This window comes from Phyllopteryx taeniolatus, chromosome 17 (genome assembly GCF_024500385.1).
Source record: "Phyllopteryx taeniolatus isolate TA_2022b chromosome 17, UOR_Ptae_1.2, whole genome shotgun sequence".
In the NCBI taxonomy this organism is placed as follows: Eukaryota; Metazoa; Chordata; class Actinopteri; order Syngnathiformes; family Syngnathidae; genus Phyllopteryx; species Phyllopteryx taeniolatus.
Window position 1 is genome coordinate 15,844,056 of NC_084518.1, and position 17,691 is coordinate 15,861,746.

At 44.0% G+C, this 17,691-nt stretch overlaps 1 protein-coding gene and 1 long non-coding RNA gene across 9 annotated transcripts in view; one reads left to right on the forward strand and one right to left on the reverse strand.

The window, feature by feature from the left end:
* The window catches only part of LOC133467395 (protocadherin Fat 3), an 87,733-nt gene extending 71,466 nt beyond the window's left edge, over nt 1–16,267 (forward strand). For 3 of the 6 annotated variants that reach the window (XM_061752224.1, XM_061752223.1, XM_061752229.1), the window contains 10 exons: nt 241–398; nt 926–1,391; nt 2,369–2,525; nt 6,296–6,446; nt 6,676–7,059; nt 8,091–8,340; nt 10,884–10,982; nt 11,940–11,999; nt 12,091–12,129; nt 15,259–16,267. In XM_061752224.1, coding sequence (XP_061608208.1) covers nt 241–398; nt 926–1,391; nt 2,369–2,525; nt 6,296–6,446; nt 6,676–7,059; nt 8,091–8,340; nt 10,884–10,982; nt 11,940–11,999; nt 12,091–12,129; nt 15,259–15,905 — 2,411 coding nt within the window. In that variant the 3' untranslated portion in view covers nt 15,906–16,267. The remainder of the gene's footprint in view (nt 1–240; nt 399–925; nt 1,392–2,368; nt 2,526–6,295; nt 6,447–6,675; nt 7,060–8,090; nt 8,341–10,883; nt 10,983–11,939; nt 12,000–12,090; nt 12,130–15,258) is intronic. The other 3 variants (XM_061752225.1, XM_061752226.1, XM_061752228.1) reach the window with 2 other exon arrangements.
* LOC133467420 (uncharacterized) overlaps nt 7,037–17,691 on the reverse strand; it is a 100,672-nt gene continuing 90,017 nt past the window's right edge. For 2 of the 3 annotated variants that reach the window (XR_009785220.1, XR_009785219.1), the window contains one exon: nt 7,037–8,308. This is a non-coding gene — a long non-coding RNA (uncharacterized LOC133467420). Of the gene's footprint in view, nt 8,309–14,082; nt 14,244–17,691 lie in introns of all 3 variants that reach the window. The other variant, XR_009785221.1, reaches the window with a different exon arrangement.

Sequence of the window (17,691 nt, forward strand, 5' to 3'; positions counted from 1 at the left end):
TAAAATTCCAAGTTAATGATTATTTGCTAAAAACAATCAAGTTGATCAGTTTGAACATTAAATATCTTGTGTTTACAGTGTATTCAATTAATAGGTTGAACATGATTTGCAAATCATTGTATTCTGTTTTTATTTATGTTTAACACAATGTCCCAACTTCATTGGAATTGGGGTTGGACTTGACTTGACTCATGTACACTCAATCCTGTCACACTTTTTGTGTCTTTTGTCTCCACACAGGTCAAAGCTCGCTGAGGTTTTCTGGTAACGGCTACATCAAGTACAAATTGACAGAGAGCGGTCAGAGCGGCGAGATGAAGCTGGGCCTAAGAGTCCGCACGCTGCAGACAAGGGGAGTCATCATGTTCACCAGAGTCAACCCCTGCACCATGCTCAAGGTAAACATTAGCTCTTTAGACTGAAGTTTTGTCCTGGGTGCATGCCATGGCAAAGGATGCTGCTATGTTCTAGATTCAGCCAGGAGCCAACTCTACAACCATGTGAAGAATCAGTCTTAATCAAAGTCAAGAACAACATCAAAAAATAAATCTACTCCTTTCGCACTGAGCTGGTTCTTGATGTTATTATTGATATTGATGTTAACGTCATGTGGCTCTTTACATGGTTCTTGACTTGATTGTTGACTGGTTCTTGACTTTGTTTACGACACAGTTTTTTTCCCCGCTTGATTCTGTTCTTGCACTTGTTTTTGATATGGTTGTCAATGTAGTTCTTAACTTGATTCTTGACTTGGTTCTTGATCTGTTTTTTTTAGCCTGGTTCTTGAATAGTTCCTGACTTCATTTTTGATTCTTGACTGATCATTTGCTTTTTGACGTGTTCTTAACATGGTTCTTGACTCACTTTTTGACTTGGTTCTTGTCTTGGTTTTTGTCTCTGTACACACTTAATCCTCCTGTTCCAGATCGAAGGTGGCCGCCTGTGGTTCCAGTTGGACTGCGACAACACGTTGGGCATAATGGGTATCTCCGGGCGACAGATCAACGACGGGCTGTGGCACGCCGTGGCCTTGGAGCTGACCAGCAACTACACCCTCCTGTCATTGGACGACAGCTACGTGGAGCGACGACGGGCCGCCAGAGCCCCCGTCCGCCTTTGGCCAGTCGCCCCGGAATCCTCTTTCTTCTTCGGGGCGCAGGTGAGGCCCATGACGGTGGCCGGCCAAGGGGCGAGGGCCCAAGATGGCTTCCAAGGCTGCCTGGGCCAGCTGACGCTCAACGGCAGAGAGCTGCCACTGCAGAATAAACGCAGTCGCTACGCTGAGCTCGCCGGGCTGAGTGAGGTAGAGATGGGCTGCGTCCTTTATCCGGACCCCTGCGTCAGTGCCCCCTGCCTTAACGGAGCCATGTGCACCAGCCTGCCCTCTGGAGGTCGGGTCCACTAATTTCACCAGTTAAATACATTTTAAAAAGTCATATTCGATCGACAAGTCATTTCATGTTGAATTTTTGTAACAAACATCTTACACAGAACACGGCAAAGGTGGTAGATTGCTGTATGCGTATAATAGCCTTTTTCAAACAGAGATCCTGCAAATAGCCAATATAGTCGGAACAGAAAATCTGGCATTTATCAGCCTTTTCACACAGAGTCCAGGAAAGACGGTACTGCCATATGTCTACAGCCTCTAGCCTCTTTTATGTAGAAACGCCCCAAAATGTGCCATAACAGCTAGTGAAAAGGCGTTTTCTGCCATTGTCTTTTTACACGAAACCCCAAAAGGCAGGATATTTTCACCTCTATAGCTTTTTTCACACATATAGATCCTGAAAAAAATGTGTCACATCAGAGTATCACAGAAAACCAAGCTGTTATCTGCCTTTGACTTTACACAGAAGCCACCAAAAGCATCATCTTGCCCTATGGTCATCGGCTCTTTCACACTGAGATCCCACAAAATTGGTCTATTAGAGCTATAATGGAACATCCAGCATTTATCCACCTGTGCCTTTTAAACACAGCAAAGGCAGAATATTGTTGATGTTGACAGCGTCTTCCATGCAGAGATTCTGCAAAATTGCTTATTAGAGCTGTAACAAGCCTACCACTTATTTACCTTGGCCTTTTCATGCAGAACACTGTAAATGTTATATATTGCTTTATGTTAATAGCCTCTTTCACAAAAAGATCCTGTGAAATTAGTATATCAGAGTCGTAACAGATCACTTATTCACCCTTTTTACACAGAACACAGCAAAGCAGTCTTTAGCCTCTTTCAAACAGTGACCCTGTAAAATTGGGGCATCAATCATCACACAAAAAAAGCTGGAATTTAGCTGTTTAGTTGCCTTTTCACACAACTAACAGCATAACTATGGCTGTAACGCTTATGTTGTCTCTTTGACAGGCTTTGGGTGCACTTGCATCTCTGGTTTCACCGGAGGACGCTGTGAAAGCCCAGTGATGCCCTGCACACCAAACCCCTGCCAGGCTGGCGGCGAGTGCCAGGCCGTGGGCAGCGGCGGCTTCGTCTGCGGATGCCCACCGGGACTGGGGGGGCTTATGTAAGATCAAAAAACTTTGGACCTTAATGGAGCACTGGCGTGGCTTGTTTACAACTTGATGTGTGATTATTACCGAGAGTTGCCACTCGAGGGCAGCAGCACTCCTTTTACACACTTGTTTTGTCTGCTAAATAATTTAGAGAGTAAGGACCCGATGTTTGTCCGAAAAATGACCCCCACGAAGACCAATTAGCAAGAAAAAAAAAACATATGCAATACATTTTTAGAAAAATGATGACTATGTTGACCTTCACAAGAAGGACATGATTTGTCCCATAGTCGCACAGTGGGAGACTGGTTCGCACAGCAACCTCGGAGTTCTGACGACCTGGGTTCATATCCGGCCTCGCCTGTGTGCATTTTGCATGTTCTCCTTCTGCCCTGCGATTGGCTGGCGACCAGTTTAGAGCGTACAGCGCCTCTCACCCAGAGTCAGCTGGGATAGGCTCAAGCACACCTGCAACCCTAGTGAGGATAAGCAGGACAGAAAATGGATGGATGGATATTATTGTATAAAAATGACAATCCCCCATTAACCACATGGTTTGTCCCACCCAATCCCAAACCATTTATCCATCCATCCATTTTCTGAGCCGCTTATCCTCACAAGGGTCGCGGGAGTGCTGGAGCCTATCCCAGCTGTCATCAGGCAGGAGGCGGGGTACACCCTGAACTGGTTGCCAGCCAATCGTAGGGCACATAGAAACAAACAACCATTTGCACTCACATTCACACCTACAGGCAATTTAGAGTTCTCACTTAACCTAGCATGCATGTTTGTGGGATGTGGGAGGAAACTGGAGTGCCCGGAGAAAACCCACGCAGGCACGAGGAGAACATGCAAACTCCACACAGGCGGGCCCGGGGATCCCAAACCATTAAATAAAATAATTCATACATAGTTTTAATATAAAATATGGATAATAAAATAATATGAAGAATAATCAATGCTTTTTGAAGTATTGACCCCAGTGAACCACACAAATTGTTTCAGACCATTTGTAAATAATAATAATAATAATAATAATTAATTTAAAAAATAAAACAAAATAATACTATAATGCAATTTTATTTTATAATTTTTAATAGACTTTTCCAATTTTAAAAACATATATTGACCCCGATGAATCATGTACCAGCTATTTCACAAATATAAAAATGTAATAAGTAGCACACAATTCTAAAATTATATTTTGTAATTTTATTTTATTCTTATTATTCAATTTTAAAAAATCTATTGGCCCCCATGAACTGTTGTATAAATAAGCAATCACACAATTTGAATAAAAACAATTTAAATTACATTTAAAATAATCCTTAGAATAAAAGAAATTCAATTTAAGAAATGTATATTGTCCCAGCCCATCAGCAAAAGCAGTAAAAGAAAAAACAATATACTGTACAAAAATATTTTCTTACATTTCCTTTTCATTTCAAAACAAGTTACATGAAAGACAAAAATGTAAAGGAATATGATTGCTTTTTTAAAAATTATTTTTTCAGTTAAAACATATATAAACCACAGGATTGATGAGACAATACATTCCATTATAATAAACAACATTTATATATAGAGATACAGTGGGTACGGAAAGTTTTCAGAGTTTTCTCCTTCAATTTTTCACTCTTTGCTATATTACAGCCATCTGTTAAAGTCATTTAAGTTCATTTTTTTCCTCATTAATGTACACACAGCACCCCATATTGACAGGGAGGAAAAAACGTAATTGTTGAAATTTGTGCTGATTTATTAAAAAAGAAAAACCGAAATATCACACAGCCATTAGTATTCAGACCCTTTGCTGTCTATACTGTCTTGTCACCTGTCTATATAAGACCTTACAGCTCACAGTGCAAGTCAGAGCAAATGAGAATCATGAGGTCAAAGGAACTGCCTGAAGAGCTCAGAGACAGAATTGTGGCAAGGCACAGATCTGGCCAAGGCTACAAAAAAAGTGGCCTCCATAATCCTGAAATGGAAGACGTTCGGAATGATCAGAACCCTTCCTAGAGCTGACCGTCCGGGCAAAGTGAGCAATTGGGGGAGAAGAGCCTTGGTGAGAGAGGTAAAGAAGAACCCGAAGATCACTGTGGCTGAGCCTCAGAAATACAGTCGGGAGATGGGAGAAAGTTCTAGAAAGTCAACCATCACTGCAGCCCTCCACCAGTCGGGGCTTTATGGCAGAGTGGCCCGACGGAAGCCATTCCTCAGTGCAAGACAAATGAAAGCCTGCATGGAGCTTGCTAAAAAACACCTGAAGTACTCCAAGATGGTGAGAAATAAGATTCTCTGGTCTGATGAGACCAAGATAGATATTGTTAGCCTTAATTCTAAGTGGCATGTGTGGAGAAAACCAGGCACTGCTCATCACCTGTCCAATACAGTCCCAATAGTGAAGCATGGTGGTGGCAGCATCATGCTGTTGGGGTGTTTTTCAGCTGCAGGGATAGGGAGACTCATTGCAATCGAAGAAAAGATGAATGCGGCCAAGTACAGGGATATCCTGGACAAAAACTTTCTCCAGAGTGCTCAGAACCTCAGACTGGGCCGAAGGTTCACCTTCAAAAAAGACAATGACCCTAAGCACACAGCTAAAATACCGAAGAAGTGGCTTCAGAACAACTCCGTGACTGTTTTTGAATGGCCCAACCAGAGCCCTCACTTAAACCCAATTGAGCATCTTTGGAAAGACCTGAAAATGGCTGCTCACCAATGTTCACCATCCAACCTGTCAGAACTGGAGAGGATCTGAAAGGAGGAATGGCAGAGGATCCCCAAATCCAGGTGTGAAAAACTTGTTGCATCATTCCCAAAAAGACTCATGGCGTTATTAGCTCAAAAGAGTGCTTCTACTAAATACTGAGCAAAGGGTCTGAATACTTATGGCTGTGTGATATTTCAGTTTTTCTTTTTTAATAAATCATCAAAAATATCAACAATTCCGTTTTTTTTCTGTCAATATGGGGTGCTTTGTGTACATTAATGTGGAAAAAAATAACTTAAAGGATTTTTGCAAAGGGCTGCAATATAACAAAAGAGTGAAAAATTCAAGGGGTCTGAAAACTTTCCGTACCCACTGTAGATACAAAAATATAAAGCGGAAGTGTTAATAATTGTATTCCAGTGAATCTGAGGGGTTAAATGTGTATTCAGCATTTTTGCAAAATGAGTTGTTGTGTAATTGTTCTGAGGCTGCAGCTTGTTATCAGTGCATAATAATCAGGCGTAAACGCTCACTCAGCAGATATTATTCAGCGTGATGACATTTCCAAGAGTTGCTGCACACGTGTCGTGTAGCACAACCCAATATCAAACAAATATCATAATCAGAAAAGAGGACGAGGAAGCAGCACGCGAATGCTAATGAGGATGAAGACACCGGCGAGCGCGCGTGATGGAAGTCATCACAAATGAGTGTCATGCGTGTTGGCGGCTGGTCGAGCACCGAGCACGCCCCCACTAAAAGTGTCTAAAAACTTGAATTCATCTACAAAGCACATGCTGTTTTGGTTCATTAAAACTCATTCACTGCCAGCCTTCACTGTTGACATGGATATTTGACTTCTAAAACCGTCAATGGCAGTGAATGTGTTAAATACCCCCTTGATAGTGTTGGAATCTCCTCAGCTCGCGATATTGCCATGTCTATAGCATCTTTTCACACTGAGATCCAGCAAAATTGCCACATCAGAGCCGGAACGTGGGAAAGCCGAGCCACAGTTATAACCCCGAAAAATATTTTCGATAAAAATGATCGTCGATTTTCCAGATGCGATGAAGACGTGGACGAGTGCGAGCGGGCCCAGTGCGGAGATAGCGGCGAGTGCGTCAACACGCCAGGATCCTTCTTCTGTAACTGCACGCCGGGATATGAGGGCGGGGCCTGCGACGGTGGCAGTGAGGCGGGTGATGACACGCAGGTGCGACCCTACAAATTGTTATTTTTAAAAAGCATTTTTATTACAATTTATTATCTTACATTATTTGAGGTCAGAATTTACAGCTGTAGTAATAATGTTTTATGTGTAAAAGATTCGCAATGCCGTCGGTATGATTCAGTGTCAAATACAAGCACCGGACATCTTAAACTTTGTGGCAGGTGTTGATCATCTGTGTCAAGTGTCACTCACGTATGCGGATGTCTCCCAGGCGGAGCCGCTGTCGTACGTCGGTCCCGGCGAGATCATTGGCATTGGCGTTCTGGTCTTCGTCGTCATCCTGCTCCTCATCCTCTTCGGAATCTTCCGGAAGAAGATCCAGTTCCGGAAGGACTCGGCGGGGGCGGCGCCCGCGGGGAGCGTCGCAGTCGTGTCGGCTATCACGGAGACCAGCTACATGCTGCGCAAGACAGGCATGGGCGCGGAGGGCATCGAGTTCGAGGCGGTGCGTGTGCCGGGCTCGCCGGGGAAGGTGAGCGCCATTGGTGGAGGGGATGGCGGCGGCCTGACGGCAGCGCCTCAGGTGGTGGTGAGACCTGACGCGCACTCACCTCTGATGGGGGGGAGATGCAGCAGGGACGCGGATGGAGGCAGGGTAAGTCAGGCATACATACGGTACATCCATTCATCACCCGTCCATCCAACCACATCCACCCATCTCTATCCATTTCTATCCATCCTTCCACCCAACCCTCATCCATCTCCATCCTTCCAACCACCTTCATCCATCCAGCATCCATCACTATGAGTCATACTACCCTCATCCATCCATACAACCCTCATCCGTCTTCACGAATCCATCTCTATCCATCCATCCAACTCTCATTCATCTCCATCCATCCATCCACTCATCTCATGTACCCATCCAACCCTCATCCATTTCATCATCTCTATCCATCCAACCATTTCCATCTGTCTAACTACCTCCATCCATCCAAATACATTCATCCACCTCCATTCATCCATCATCACGATCCAATCATCCATCATCCATCCACCTCCATCTATCAATCCATCCAACCACATCGATCCCTATACACCATAATCCATCTAGTTTTCTCCATCCAACCAAGCACCATCCATTTCCATCCATCTGTTCATATCCATCCATTCATCATCATCCATTTTCATCCATTTGACCATCTCAAATGATCCATCATCCAGCTACATCCACCCATCGGCCATCTCCATCATCCATCCAACCATCCAGCTGCATTCATCCAATAATCGCCCACATCTACATCCATCCAACAAGTATTCATCTCATCCATTCCCAACTATCTAGCATCTCAATCATCCAATCACCTCATCAATCTCCATCCTTCTGTCATCTCTCCACCCGTCCATCCAACCATCATCCAGCTCCATCCATCCATTCGTCCACACAGTTTTCCCTGTGAAAGGTACCAAAATCAACATGGGATGGGTGTAAGGGGATAGCGAAAAGCCATGCAAACTTCAGAGAGAAAGGCCTAGCCCAGATCCAAACCCAGAACCTTTTGATGCAAGGCAAAAATGCTATCCATACCGTGATGAGAGGGATCTGAGTTGGCGGGACATCAGCAGCTGTTTAACATTTGCTCACTTTGTTTTTTCTTTTCTTTTCTCCCATCTTTTCCGTCACAGCTGAGCAGCTTCCTGTCCAACATGTCAAACATGCGCGGCAACTGTCGGGGCGTGGCCGTGTGCAGCGTGGCACCCACCAATCTGACTCCGCCGTCGCCCTGCCGCCGCCTCCACCAGCACAGCCCCGCTCACAAGGTGTCCTGGGAGGGTGGGGACGCCAACACGGCGGCGGAAGCCAGCCGGCAAGAAGAACGCGAGGACCAGTGGAGTCAGAGAGCCTTTGAGATGGAAAGGACAGACGGCAGCGACGGTCAGACTGAACGCGCACACACAGACAAAGTAGGGTTTAAAGCCAAGGTTAGGTTTCAAATTAAGGTTTTATGTCTGGGTAAGGGTTTCAAACGAGAGTCAGGCTTTCACATTTGTGTTTTTAAACCAAGGTTCAGGGTTCAAAGTCAGTTTGAAAGCCTGGGTTTGGGGATCAAAAAAGTGTTACACTTTCAAAGTAAGGTTTCAAACGCGGGTCAGGGTTTCAAACACACAGGCGCGCTGAGGCCACTTTTTGTCTGGCATGGTTGCCATGGAGACGGATTGCTTCCGACTGACCTCAATACACTCGAAACGTTTTCATTGACAATTCTAATGAACACATACGATGAATAAATATGAATAATGAATATGATGAAGAATGTTTGCGTTTCGACTTTGTCCTACTTTGGAGCAAAAGTGCTCCAGTTGGAAACAAGTACCAAAATACAGTAAGTGATCCGTACCAGTTATTGATACTCTGCTGTTGGTGTACGGTTGGCGGTAGGGCAACGGAAGGGCGGGGCCAGACAGCAGTGCCGCGTGTTGATTGGTGGACAGAGTGATCGCTTCCACAATGGCAATGGCTAACAAGTAGCTGAAGACCCTAATTTGAAACTATAACCCAGGCTTGAAACCCTACTTTGAAAGGATAATAATTATTTAAAACCCTTTTCCTTGTTTGAAAACATTAATTTGCAACCACAGACCTGATCTAGTTTGAAACACTAACCCATGTTTAGAAGCCTGTCTTGAAACATAATCACTGGCTTGAAACCCTACTTGGGAACAAAAACCCAGGCTTGTAACCCTAATTTGAAATCATTTGCCTGTCTTGAACTCAAACTTATGTTTAAAACCCTAACTTGAATTACCCCTGGTTTGAAACCCTACTTTGAAGCCTAACCCTGGCTTGTAAACCAAACCCGGTTTGGAAACCCTAATGTGAAAACGTAACTCAGGCTTGAAAACCTAATTTCAAATCTTAACACTGCATTGAAACCCTAACCCTATCTTAAAACCCAACTTTGAAACCCTAATCTTGGCTTGAAACCTTAACGAGATTTTAGATCCTACTTTAAACTCCTAACCCAGTTTTAGAAACCATGCTTTGAGAATCAAACCCAGGCTTAAAACCTTTGCCTAAAATCCTAATGAGACTTAAAACCCTACTTTGAAACCATAATCCAGGGATGAAACCCTAACCCTATTTTATAAGACAAAACTCAAACTAGGAAACCATTACCCTGGCTTGAAACTCTAATTTCAAACACCTTACAACTGTCTTGAGCCACTAACCCAGGCTTGAAGCCCTACTTTAAAACCCTAACCTTTGTTTGAGACCCCGTCCCAAGCTTGAAACCCTCCTCTGAAACCTGCTGGTTTGAAAGAATGACTACGGTTTCAAATTGTGCTTTTGTTGTGCTTGTAGTGCATCTTGCCAGTGTTATTTGAAGCTACCGCAATCCCACATGGTTTCTTTCCAGTCCAAGGAGCCAATCAGAAGCGTTTGTGTTTGTTGTGCTCAACTTGCTGCTCACCATCATTGATTTCCTCCGTAGGGATCAGGATGCGCTCCCCCGCCGAGCAGGGAACGCACGCTGCGGCGGGGATCCGCTCCCGCTTAATTAGCGCGTGATTGAGATGCTTGAACACCCTCGTTAGCGACCGCACTTTGTTTATTAGCGCCGAGCTAAGCGGCAGCTAGCGAATGTGGCGTCACGTGCTGGGAGTTGACGGAGGTGAACGGAGCCAGCTGATTGGCCAGTGGTGCAGCCTGCCAAAACTTTCAATCATTAGCATACAATGAATCATTTAGTAGCAGCAACACTGAAAAGTCACATTAATTCCCCTAAAGACTGTCTCAAAACCCTAACCCAACCAGAAACCATAACTTGAAACTCTCATTTAAACACTGACCCTGACTTGAAACCCTACTTTAAAATCGTAACACAGGCTTGAAACCCTACTTTGAAACCCTAACCCTGGCTTAATACCATAATTTGAAACCCTAACCCTGGCTTGAAACCTTTGTTGGAAATCTTTACCCAGGCTTGAAACCCCTTAACTATTGTTAGAAACCTTAACACAGGCTTGGAATCCTATTTTGAAACTATAACCCCTGATTGAAACCTTGATCCAGATACAAATTTGAAACCCTACCTTAGACTTGATATTCTAGCCCATGCTTTAAACACTAGATCTCGTCTGTATTTGTGCGTGTGTGTGTGTATGTTTGTGTGTTATTGAAGCGTCTGGGGTGTATACACAAGGCGCCCAGTGGCTGCTTGCCTTACTTTGATTGACAACCGGCCTGGGTCCCACGTGGCGGGGTGGGGGGCAGGGGGTGGTCTCTCTCTGTCTCACACACACACACACACACACACACACACACGTTGTTCAAGGGCCTCAGAGCATGACGGATTGTTGAGGATAACAACGGCTCCAGTTGAGGAGCTTCATGTCAACCTGAGTCAAACTTACATGCTAACCACACTGCTAACAAGGCTAATTGTGCAATGTTTTTGTGTGCGTTCGTCTGTCCAGGTGAGCGGTCGCCTACGCAGAGCGACGCGATCGGTCTTTCGTCAAACTCCACGTTAGAGGATCTCAGCTCGTACACGTCAGAGTCCTTCGACGACAACGGTACGTCAACACCGCATTTTTACCCGGATATGCATTTTTCATTACTCTAGATTACAGCGCACCTTGGATTGCGTTAACGTTTCAAAGTAGGGTTTCAAAGGAGGGCATCAAGCCACAGTCAGGGATTCAAGTTAGGGTTTCAAGCCCTGGTTAGTGTTGCAAATGAAGGGTTAGGGTTTCAAAGTAAGGTTTCAAGAGAGGGTTGAGGTTTCACATTAGGGTTACAAGCCTATAGTTAGGGTTTCACAAAAGGGGTATGATTTAAAAATTGGGTTCCAAGCTAGGGTTTGAGTTTAAAAATAGGGTTTGAAGTCAGGGTTTTGGTTTCAAATGGGGGTTTCAAGCCTGTACGAGTTTGAAACAAGGGTTAGGGTTCCAAGTCTGGTTAAGAGTTTCAGGCCTGGGTACAGGTTTCAAATGATGGTTTAAACTGCACCAACATTTGGAATTAGTGGAGTTGTGCTTGTGTCGTTTTACAGAAATTAAAGTATTTTATGAGTAATCTCAGTTAAAAAAAAAAAAAGAAGAAAAGCAAAAAAAAACTCCCTGGTGGAGATAGCAATAATACCACTGATGAGTGAGCCTCACACCAGATTGATAACAGCGACACTTAATTAAGCAAAATGAAGTCATTAAGGAGCCGATTAGAATTGAGAGGTGCAAGAAGAAGGAGATGAAGAAGAAGAACTTTTTTTTCCCCACAAAGAACTCAATAGCATTGATCCTCCCTCTGCTACCAGGAAGGCTAACACGCCAATAGCATGTGTGTGCGTGGCGTGTGTCCTCTCTAATTACTGTAGCAGAGCTGACAACCTATATAGTACACACGCATGCCATACACACACGTGTACAAACGTGATCCTGCGCTCTTAGCACATGCACGCACACATGATATGTTAACCTATTCAAGTTAGTGGTTGTGACATTGTGTGTGTTTGTATTTGTGTGTGTGCGTAGCCTCCATCGTGACAGTCATCCGTCTGGTCAACGACACGGTGGACCACATTGAGAGTGAAGGTAGGAAAACACAGTTTTATACACAGTTTGATATTCAAAATTATACTGTTTACATAATGTATACATAAATCTGTAATCATTATTTTTGTAGTGTCCAACATGGACAATGAGCAGTGGCAGGACAGTCCTGGTAAGTGTCACATTATACATACTGTACAAACTGTATTTAAACAGCTGTGTTCACATTGACCGCTACTGTGCACGTTTAGGGAACACATGTTCGTGTGAAAGTTGAAAGGTCAGCGTTTGGATCAGTAGGTAGTAAGGTCGGGCCGGTGGGTGGTTGGATGAGGAGGAAGGTATGTAGGTGGCTAGTTGGTTTGGTAAGTAGAGAAAGGTAAATGGGTAAGTACAATAGGTAGGTGGATGGGAAGGTAGGTACATGATGTGTAGGGAGGTAGGCATCGGAAGGTTGGTAGATGATAGGTAGGTGGGTGGGTCAGAAGGTTGGTAGGTCAGCAGGTGGGTGTGATGGGTAGAAAGATTGATAGGTAGGTTGTAGGTAGGATGATAGGCGGGTAGTTGGATAGGTAGGAAGGTGGATAGAAAGATGCAAAAGTAGGCACATGATAGGTAGGTAGATACCTTAAGGGGGTAGGTTGACAGGTAGAGGCTGTAATGCCAAACCAAATTTGATCCTGATCTGATCCAGATTACAGTATAAATTCAATTTTAGTCAATTGAACATGTTCAGACAGATCCTAGCAGGTAGACACATTTCTTTGTAAAGGTTTGGTGGAGCTTTTGTAGTTCTGTGCGTGTTCTTGTTTTACAATAGCTTCAATGTCTTGATCGTGTGCATCTCCACACGCGTGTGCATTAAAGAGCGACCAATGATGAAGTGTATCTGCTCGCCTCCTCTCAGTAGCTCAGCAATATCACATAGACTCTACTTCACCTCATCAGTACCATAACTTCTGTATACATCTTACACTCTCTCACACCTCATTAACACCAACCCTCAATTATTCACAAGTAGACCATGTAGCATTGTTGTTAGCGGGAGTCGCTCGCACGAGCAAGGACCTTCCCCAAGCTAGTTAAACTGGATCCGCAGCAAATTGTACAAATTCATAAAATCGGACATTGGCTAATAATTATATGCTAATTCTACAACCAAATGCTAATAATATGTAACTGCATCTGTTGTGTTGCCTTTAACTCAACAGGGCAGAAGAAGTGTTAAACTTCATAACATTTGCAGAATACTCTTAACACGCAGATGGTCTCCTGCTAATGTTACGGCTCTGATACTACCTGAGATATGGACCGGAAATATGCTTACAGTTCTGTGCCAATTCTATGATCAAATGTGAACAATGCTAATTATATGTTAAAGATGCGTGACTACGTGTGTGATGTCACTTTCAACACAACATTGCGGGAGAAGGGTCAAACGTCACACCACTGTGGAAAACTCATACACAGATGATGTTTCACCGATGTTGCGCAACATGCCAATAATGCTATGCTAATGGGTGATGGCAACTGTTATGTTGCTTTTAACACAAGAGGGCGGGAGAAGTTTTAAAGTTCACATCACGGTCTTGGTATCGTGGAATACCCTGAACACACAGATGGTGTTCCGGCTCCTCTGAAACTGAATATATATGCTAGTGATGCAATGCTAATGCTGTAATCAAATGCTAACAATGCAAATAATGCCAATATGAACTTTTAAAAGATTTCTTGACGACATCTGTTGCGGGCAGGAGATGTGTTCAACTTCAAATCGACGTCCAGACATCAAGGAATACCCTTAACACACAAATATTGTCCTGTTGATGTTATGACTCTGATGCTACACTGTACCTCCAAAACCGGACATATGCTAATGCTAATAATTTGCTAACGATGCGTGAGCAGAATACCATTTAAACAAAGATGGTTATGGGTCTGATACTACCTCTAAAATTGCCCCCGCTTTCTGAACCCTCCGAGTCTTCGGCTGTTGACACAGAACAGTGAGAATAACTTGAATTTACAGATGGGGGCTTTAAATTTCATCAGTGGATTGGTCCATCCCGCAGAACCCCAAAACTGGTACCGACCGTCTGTTAGCAAATTAGACAACAAGTCTTACCGCCAGTAATATGAAGTCAACTGCTAAAATTCTCCCATCAGGTTCAGGAAGGTGTGATGGCCCTAGTCGAGACATCGGTTATTGACTTTTATGTCTTGTTCCCTAGCAACCGATGCCACTTCTCCTCATGGCGCATCTTGCGGAGCTCTGTGCCCCCCGCGCTGGTGCAAACAAAAGAAAGAAAAAGAGACTTGAGGGTGTTAAACTTCAAAGATATCAGAGAAACAAGTCTTGACTTCTTTTGTCACAAGGCATCTCTTATAATAATCATCAGTTGCATGATTCCAAGCCATAATCATTAACAATAACAAATGTAATCATCATCATACTCATTCATTACGAGGGAGACTTTAGGTAGAGGGCGAATGTGATAAAACGGTAGATTCTTTCACACTGAGATCTTGCAGAATAACCGAGGATCCAGCATGTACTCCCCCTTTTACTGTGACCGTGACAATTGCTTTTGACACAGGAGCAGCAAAACCTCACACTCTTACACTACCTCCAAAGCAGAAAAATTGTCAGGTTTAGTTTGTCCCCCATTTCGTATCAGTATCGCCCAGAACACGCCGAGACTGAAGTGTCTTTCTTAACGGCAGCTCTGTAGTCCTCAGGAATCAAACTATTTTTTTTTTTGGTATTTGGTACCAGTAAAGCCAACCGTAAAGGTTCCTGGATCTCTACCCCCTAAGCAGGGTCCCTCCCAAAGTTCCTTCATCCTGCATTGAAAGGTTTTTACCTGTCCCTGCAGTCTACCACTGGGAATCCGCCAGGCAGAAATCCATAATTGCTTTCAATGCAAAATGGCTGGAGTAACATGAGTCGGGTGTTAAAATTCACACCAACGCCAAATACCTTTACACACCGGCAATGTCCTTCATAGTTTATAATCCTGATAGTACCGCCACATCTGGTAAATTGTCAGGTCGACGCCCTCCCCCCCCCCCACACTTCATGTTGGTGCCATTTGTACAGCGACACTGGAAAAGGGGTCTGAAAGGGGCTCGTCTCCCAGCCCAGGGGGGTCTAGCTTGGTAGTCCTCACATTCTCTGCTGCTGACCACACCCCAAATGTTGCTAGATCTCTTGAAACTATTACCTCCCAACTAGGGTCCAAATGTGAATCATTCTGGGTAAAGTTCCACAGAGTCTAAAAGTTTCATCCTGTCCCTGCAGCTTACCACTGGGACTCGTCCAGGCATAACTCCAGCTGGTTCTCGCCAACACGCCTGCGTCTGCCCGAGATGGCATCCCACTATGACCTGAGCAACTCCCACCAGAACATCCGCCGGGGAGGCAGCACCCGCTCCCTACAGCTGGACTATCCGATCCAGGTCCCAAGCACCAACAGAGGCCAAGAGTCGGTGCCAGAGGCCGGGCGGAGGGCCTTCCAGTGGGAAAAGAACCAGTCGGGCGAGTGGCAGAGGAAGAGGTGGCTGGATGGGGAAGGGCGGCAAAGGAGCAGCGAGGAGTCGCCCGTCTACGAGGAATACCGGGAGCCCCGGCAAGACTCGGTACACAGCGAAGACTCTGAGGGTCTCTACGACACCCTTCCCCCAACCCGAGAAGCCTACGACGGGTACCCATCCAGCCCACCGGGCCTCAGCTTACACCCGGCCCAGCTGTTGCCTCCCTTGCGGGCTTGGGCCTCTGGGTCTCGGGAGGACAGCGGCGGACCTCTAGGCTCTGGTGCTATGACCGCTTCTGCGGATGAGCTGGAAAGACTGTTGAACCTGGTGTCACTGCGAGCCAGGAGGGCTACGAGGGCCAACAGAACCTCCACTGGGTCAGAACCCGCAGCAGGTTGGCACGGATTCAAATGACCGTCATGACTCTTGACACAAAATACACCACAAGAAAAAAGTGACGCCTCTCTCATCTCGTTAGCGGGGCCTGTTTTTCCAAGGAAAGGACTCCTTAGCCACATGCGGCACGCCGCTTCAGAGATGTTATTAAGATTAACGGCATCTTTGTTTAATCATTTCATTACTCATCAATTATTTATTTCATAAGAAGGTCGTTTGGCGGCCGAGCAGCACGAGCTTCAAAGTGAAAGATAATTAAAAGTGAGACATTTTAAGACCACACACACACACACACACACAGACACAGAGACACACACCCTGCCTCCGATTTATCGCTGTGTTTTCTCACTGTGAATAAATTGTGTACACTAAGTGAAACTCGTTCTTGTCATTTGTGGCTGCACTTCACCTCGCACTAGACCTCCGCCAAGCCTTAATAATTCGAAGCACTTCCTACAAGCCAAGAAAGCAAATGGCAGCTGAGTTCTTCCGTCTGTCTCTCAATCTGATAAATGGATTCTCCATCCCTTCACACTTCACTGGTGTCTCTCTGGCCCGTCAATGTTCCGTGTTGATTTCATGTCAAAGCAAGAAATGAATTGATTTTGTTGACATGGACCAGCATTTTAATTGAAGGCGTTTCTAATAGCTGACATCAAAGTTAAGATTGTCTGCTCTCTTCTCACGCATCTTCATTGTCAGACATTTCTGTGCCACCGCAGGAATGAATGTAATCATATATACGTACTGTATACACACAGTACATACACGTGCATATACAATAATTATTTATGCACGTATACATATATATATACGTCTATGTGTCTGTATATGTATATATTCATATATTGATATACATATATATTTAATGTCACATTGGGCTTATCGCAGTCATCCTCAAACCTCTTTGTCATGCACCATTACAGTATGACATATGACCCTGCACCTGATTTAAGATGTTTCTAATTTTTCTCATCTCCTCATTTGGACAAAATAGGTCTAAATAGACATTTTTTCTATATTAGGAACAGCTCTGACTCTGGTGATGATGCAGGACAACATGCTAAACCAATTAATTACATTACTGCATTTGTATCATCAAATAGGTACCATAGCGCTGTACTGTAAGTCAATCAACATTGAGTGCACCGTATTAAAAAAAATGGGATAAATCACAATATTGCATGGACTGTAACAAACATTGATATGGTACGTTGCAATTTTGGTACTCAATGCTGGTGTATCGATACTGTACCGTGACGTACAACGATAGCATGTCATATCGATATTCGAAAATGTATCGATACTGTGTTGTAAAAGACAAAGATAGTAATCAAAATATCGATTTTTAATGTTGGTTTGTTGATACTGTAATCAAAAGGACAATGAATGATCAAATTATCAAATGTTTTTTTATACAATATATCAGACGGTGCTGATGTATCGATATTGTATCGCAACAGACGGTACCTCACATCAAAATATAAACATTTAATAGTGGTGTATCAATATTGGAGCATAACAGATATTGTTAGAGTACATCACAATGTTGATCTACATTGTTGGTGTATTCATACTGTATCATAACATCAGTGATAAGGTATGTCACAATATCATTATTTGATGCTGGTGTGTCAGTACTGTATTGCAATAGACAATGAAAAGAAACTTCACAATATTGATATTATGTGCTGATGTTTCGATGCTGCATTATAATAGATAACATTACGTTACATCACAATGTGGATAGAAAGTGTTGGTGTACTAATACTGCATCATAATAGGCTGTGATATGGTATATCGC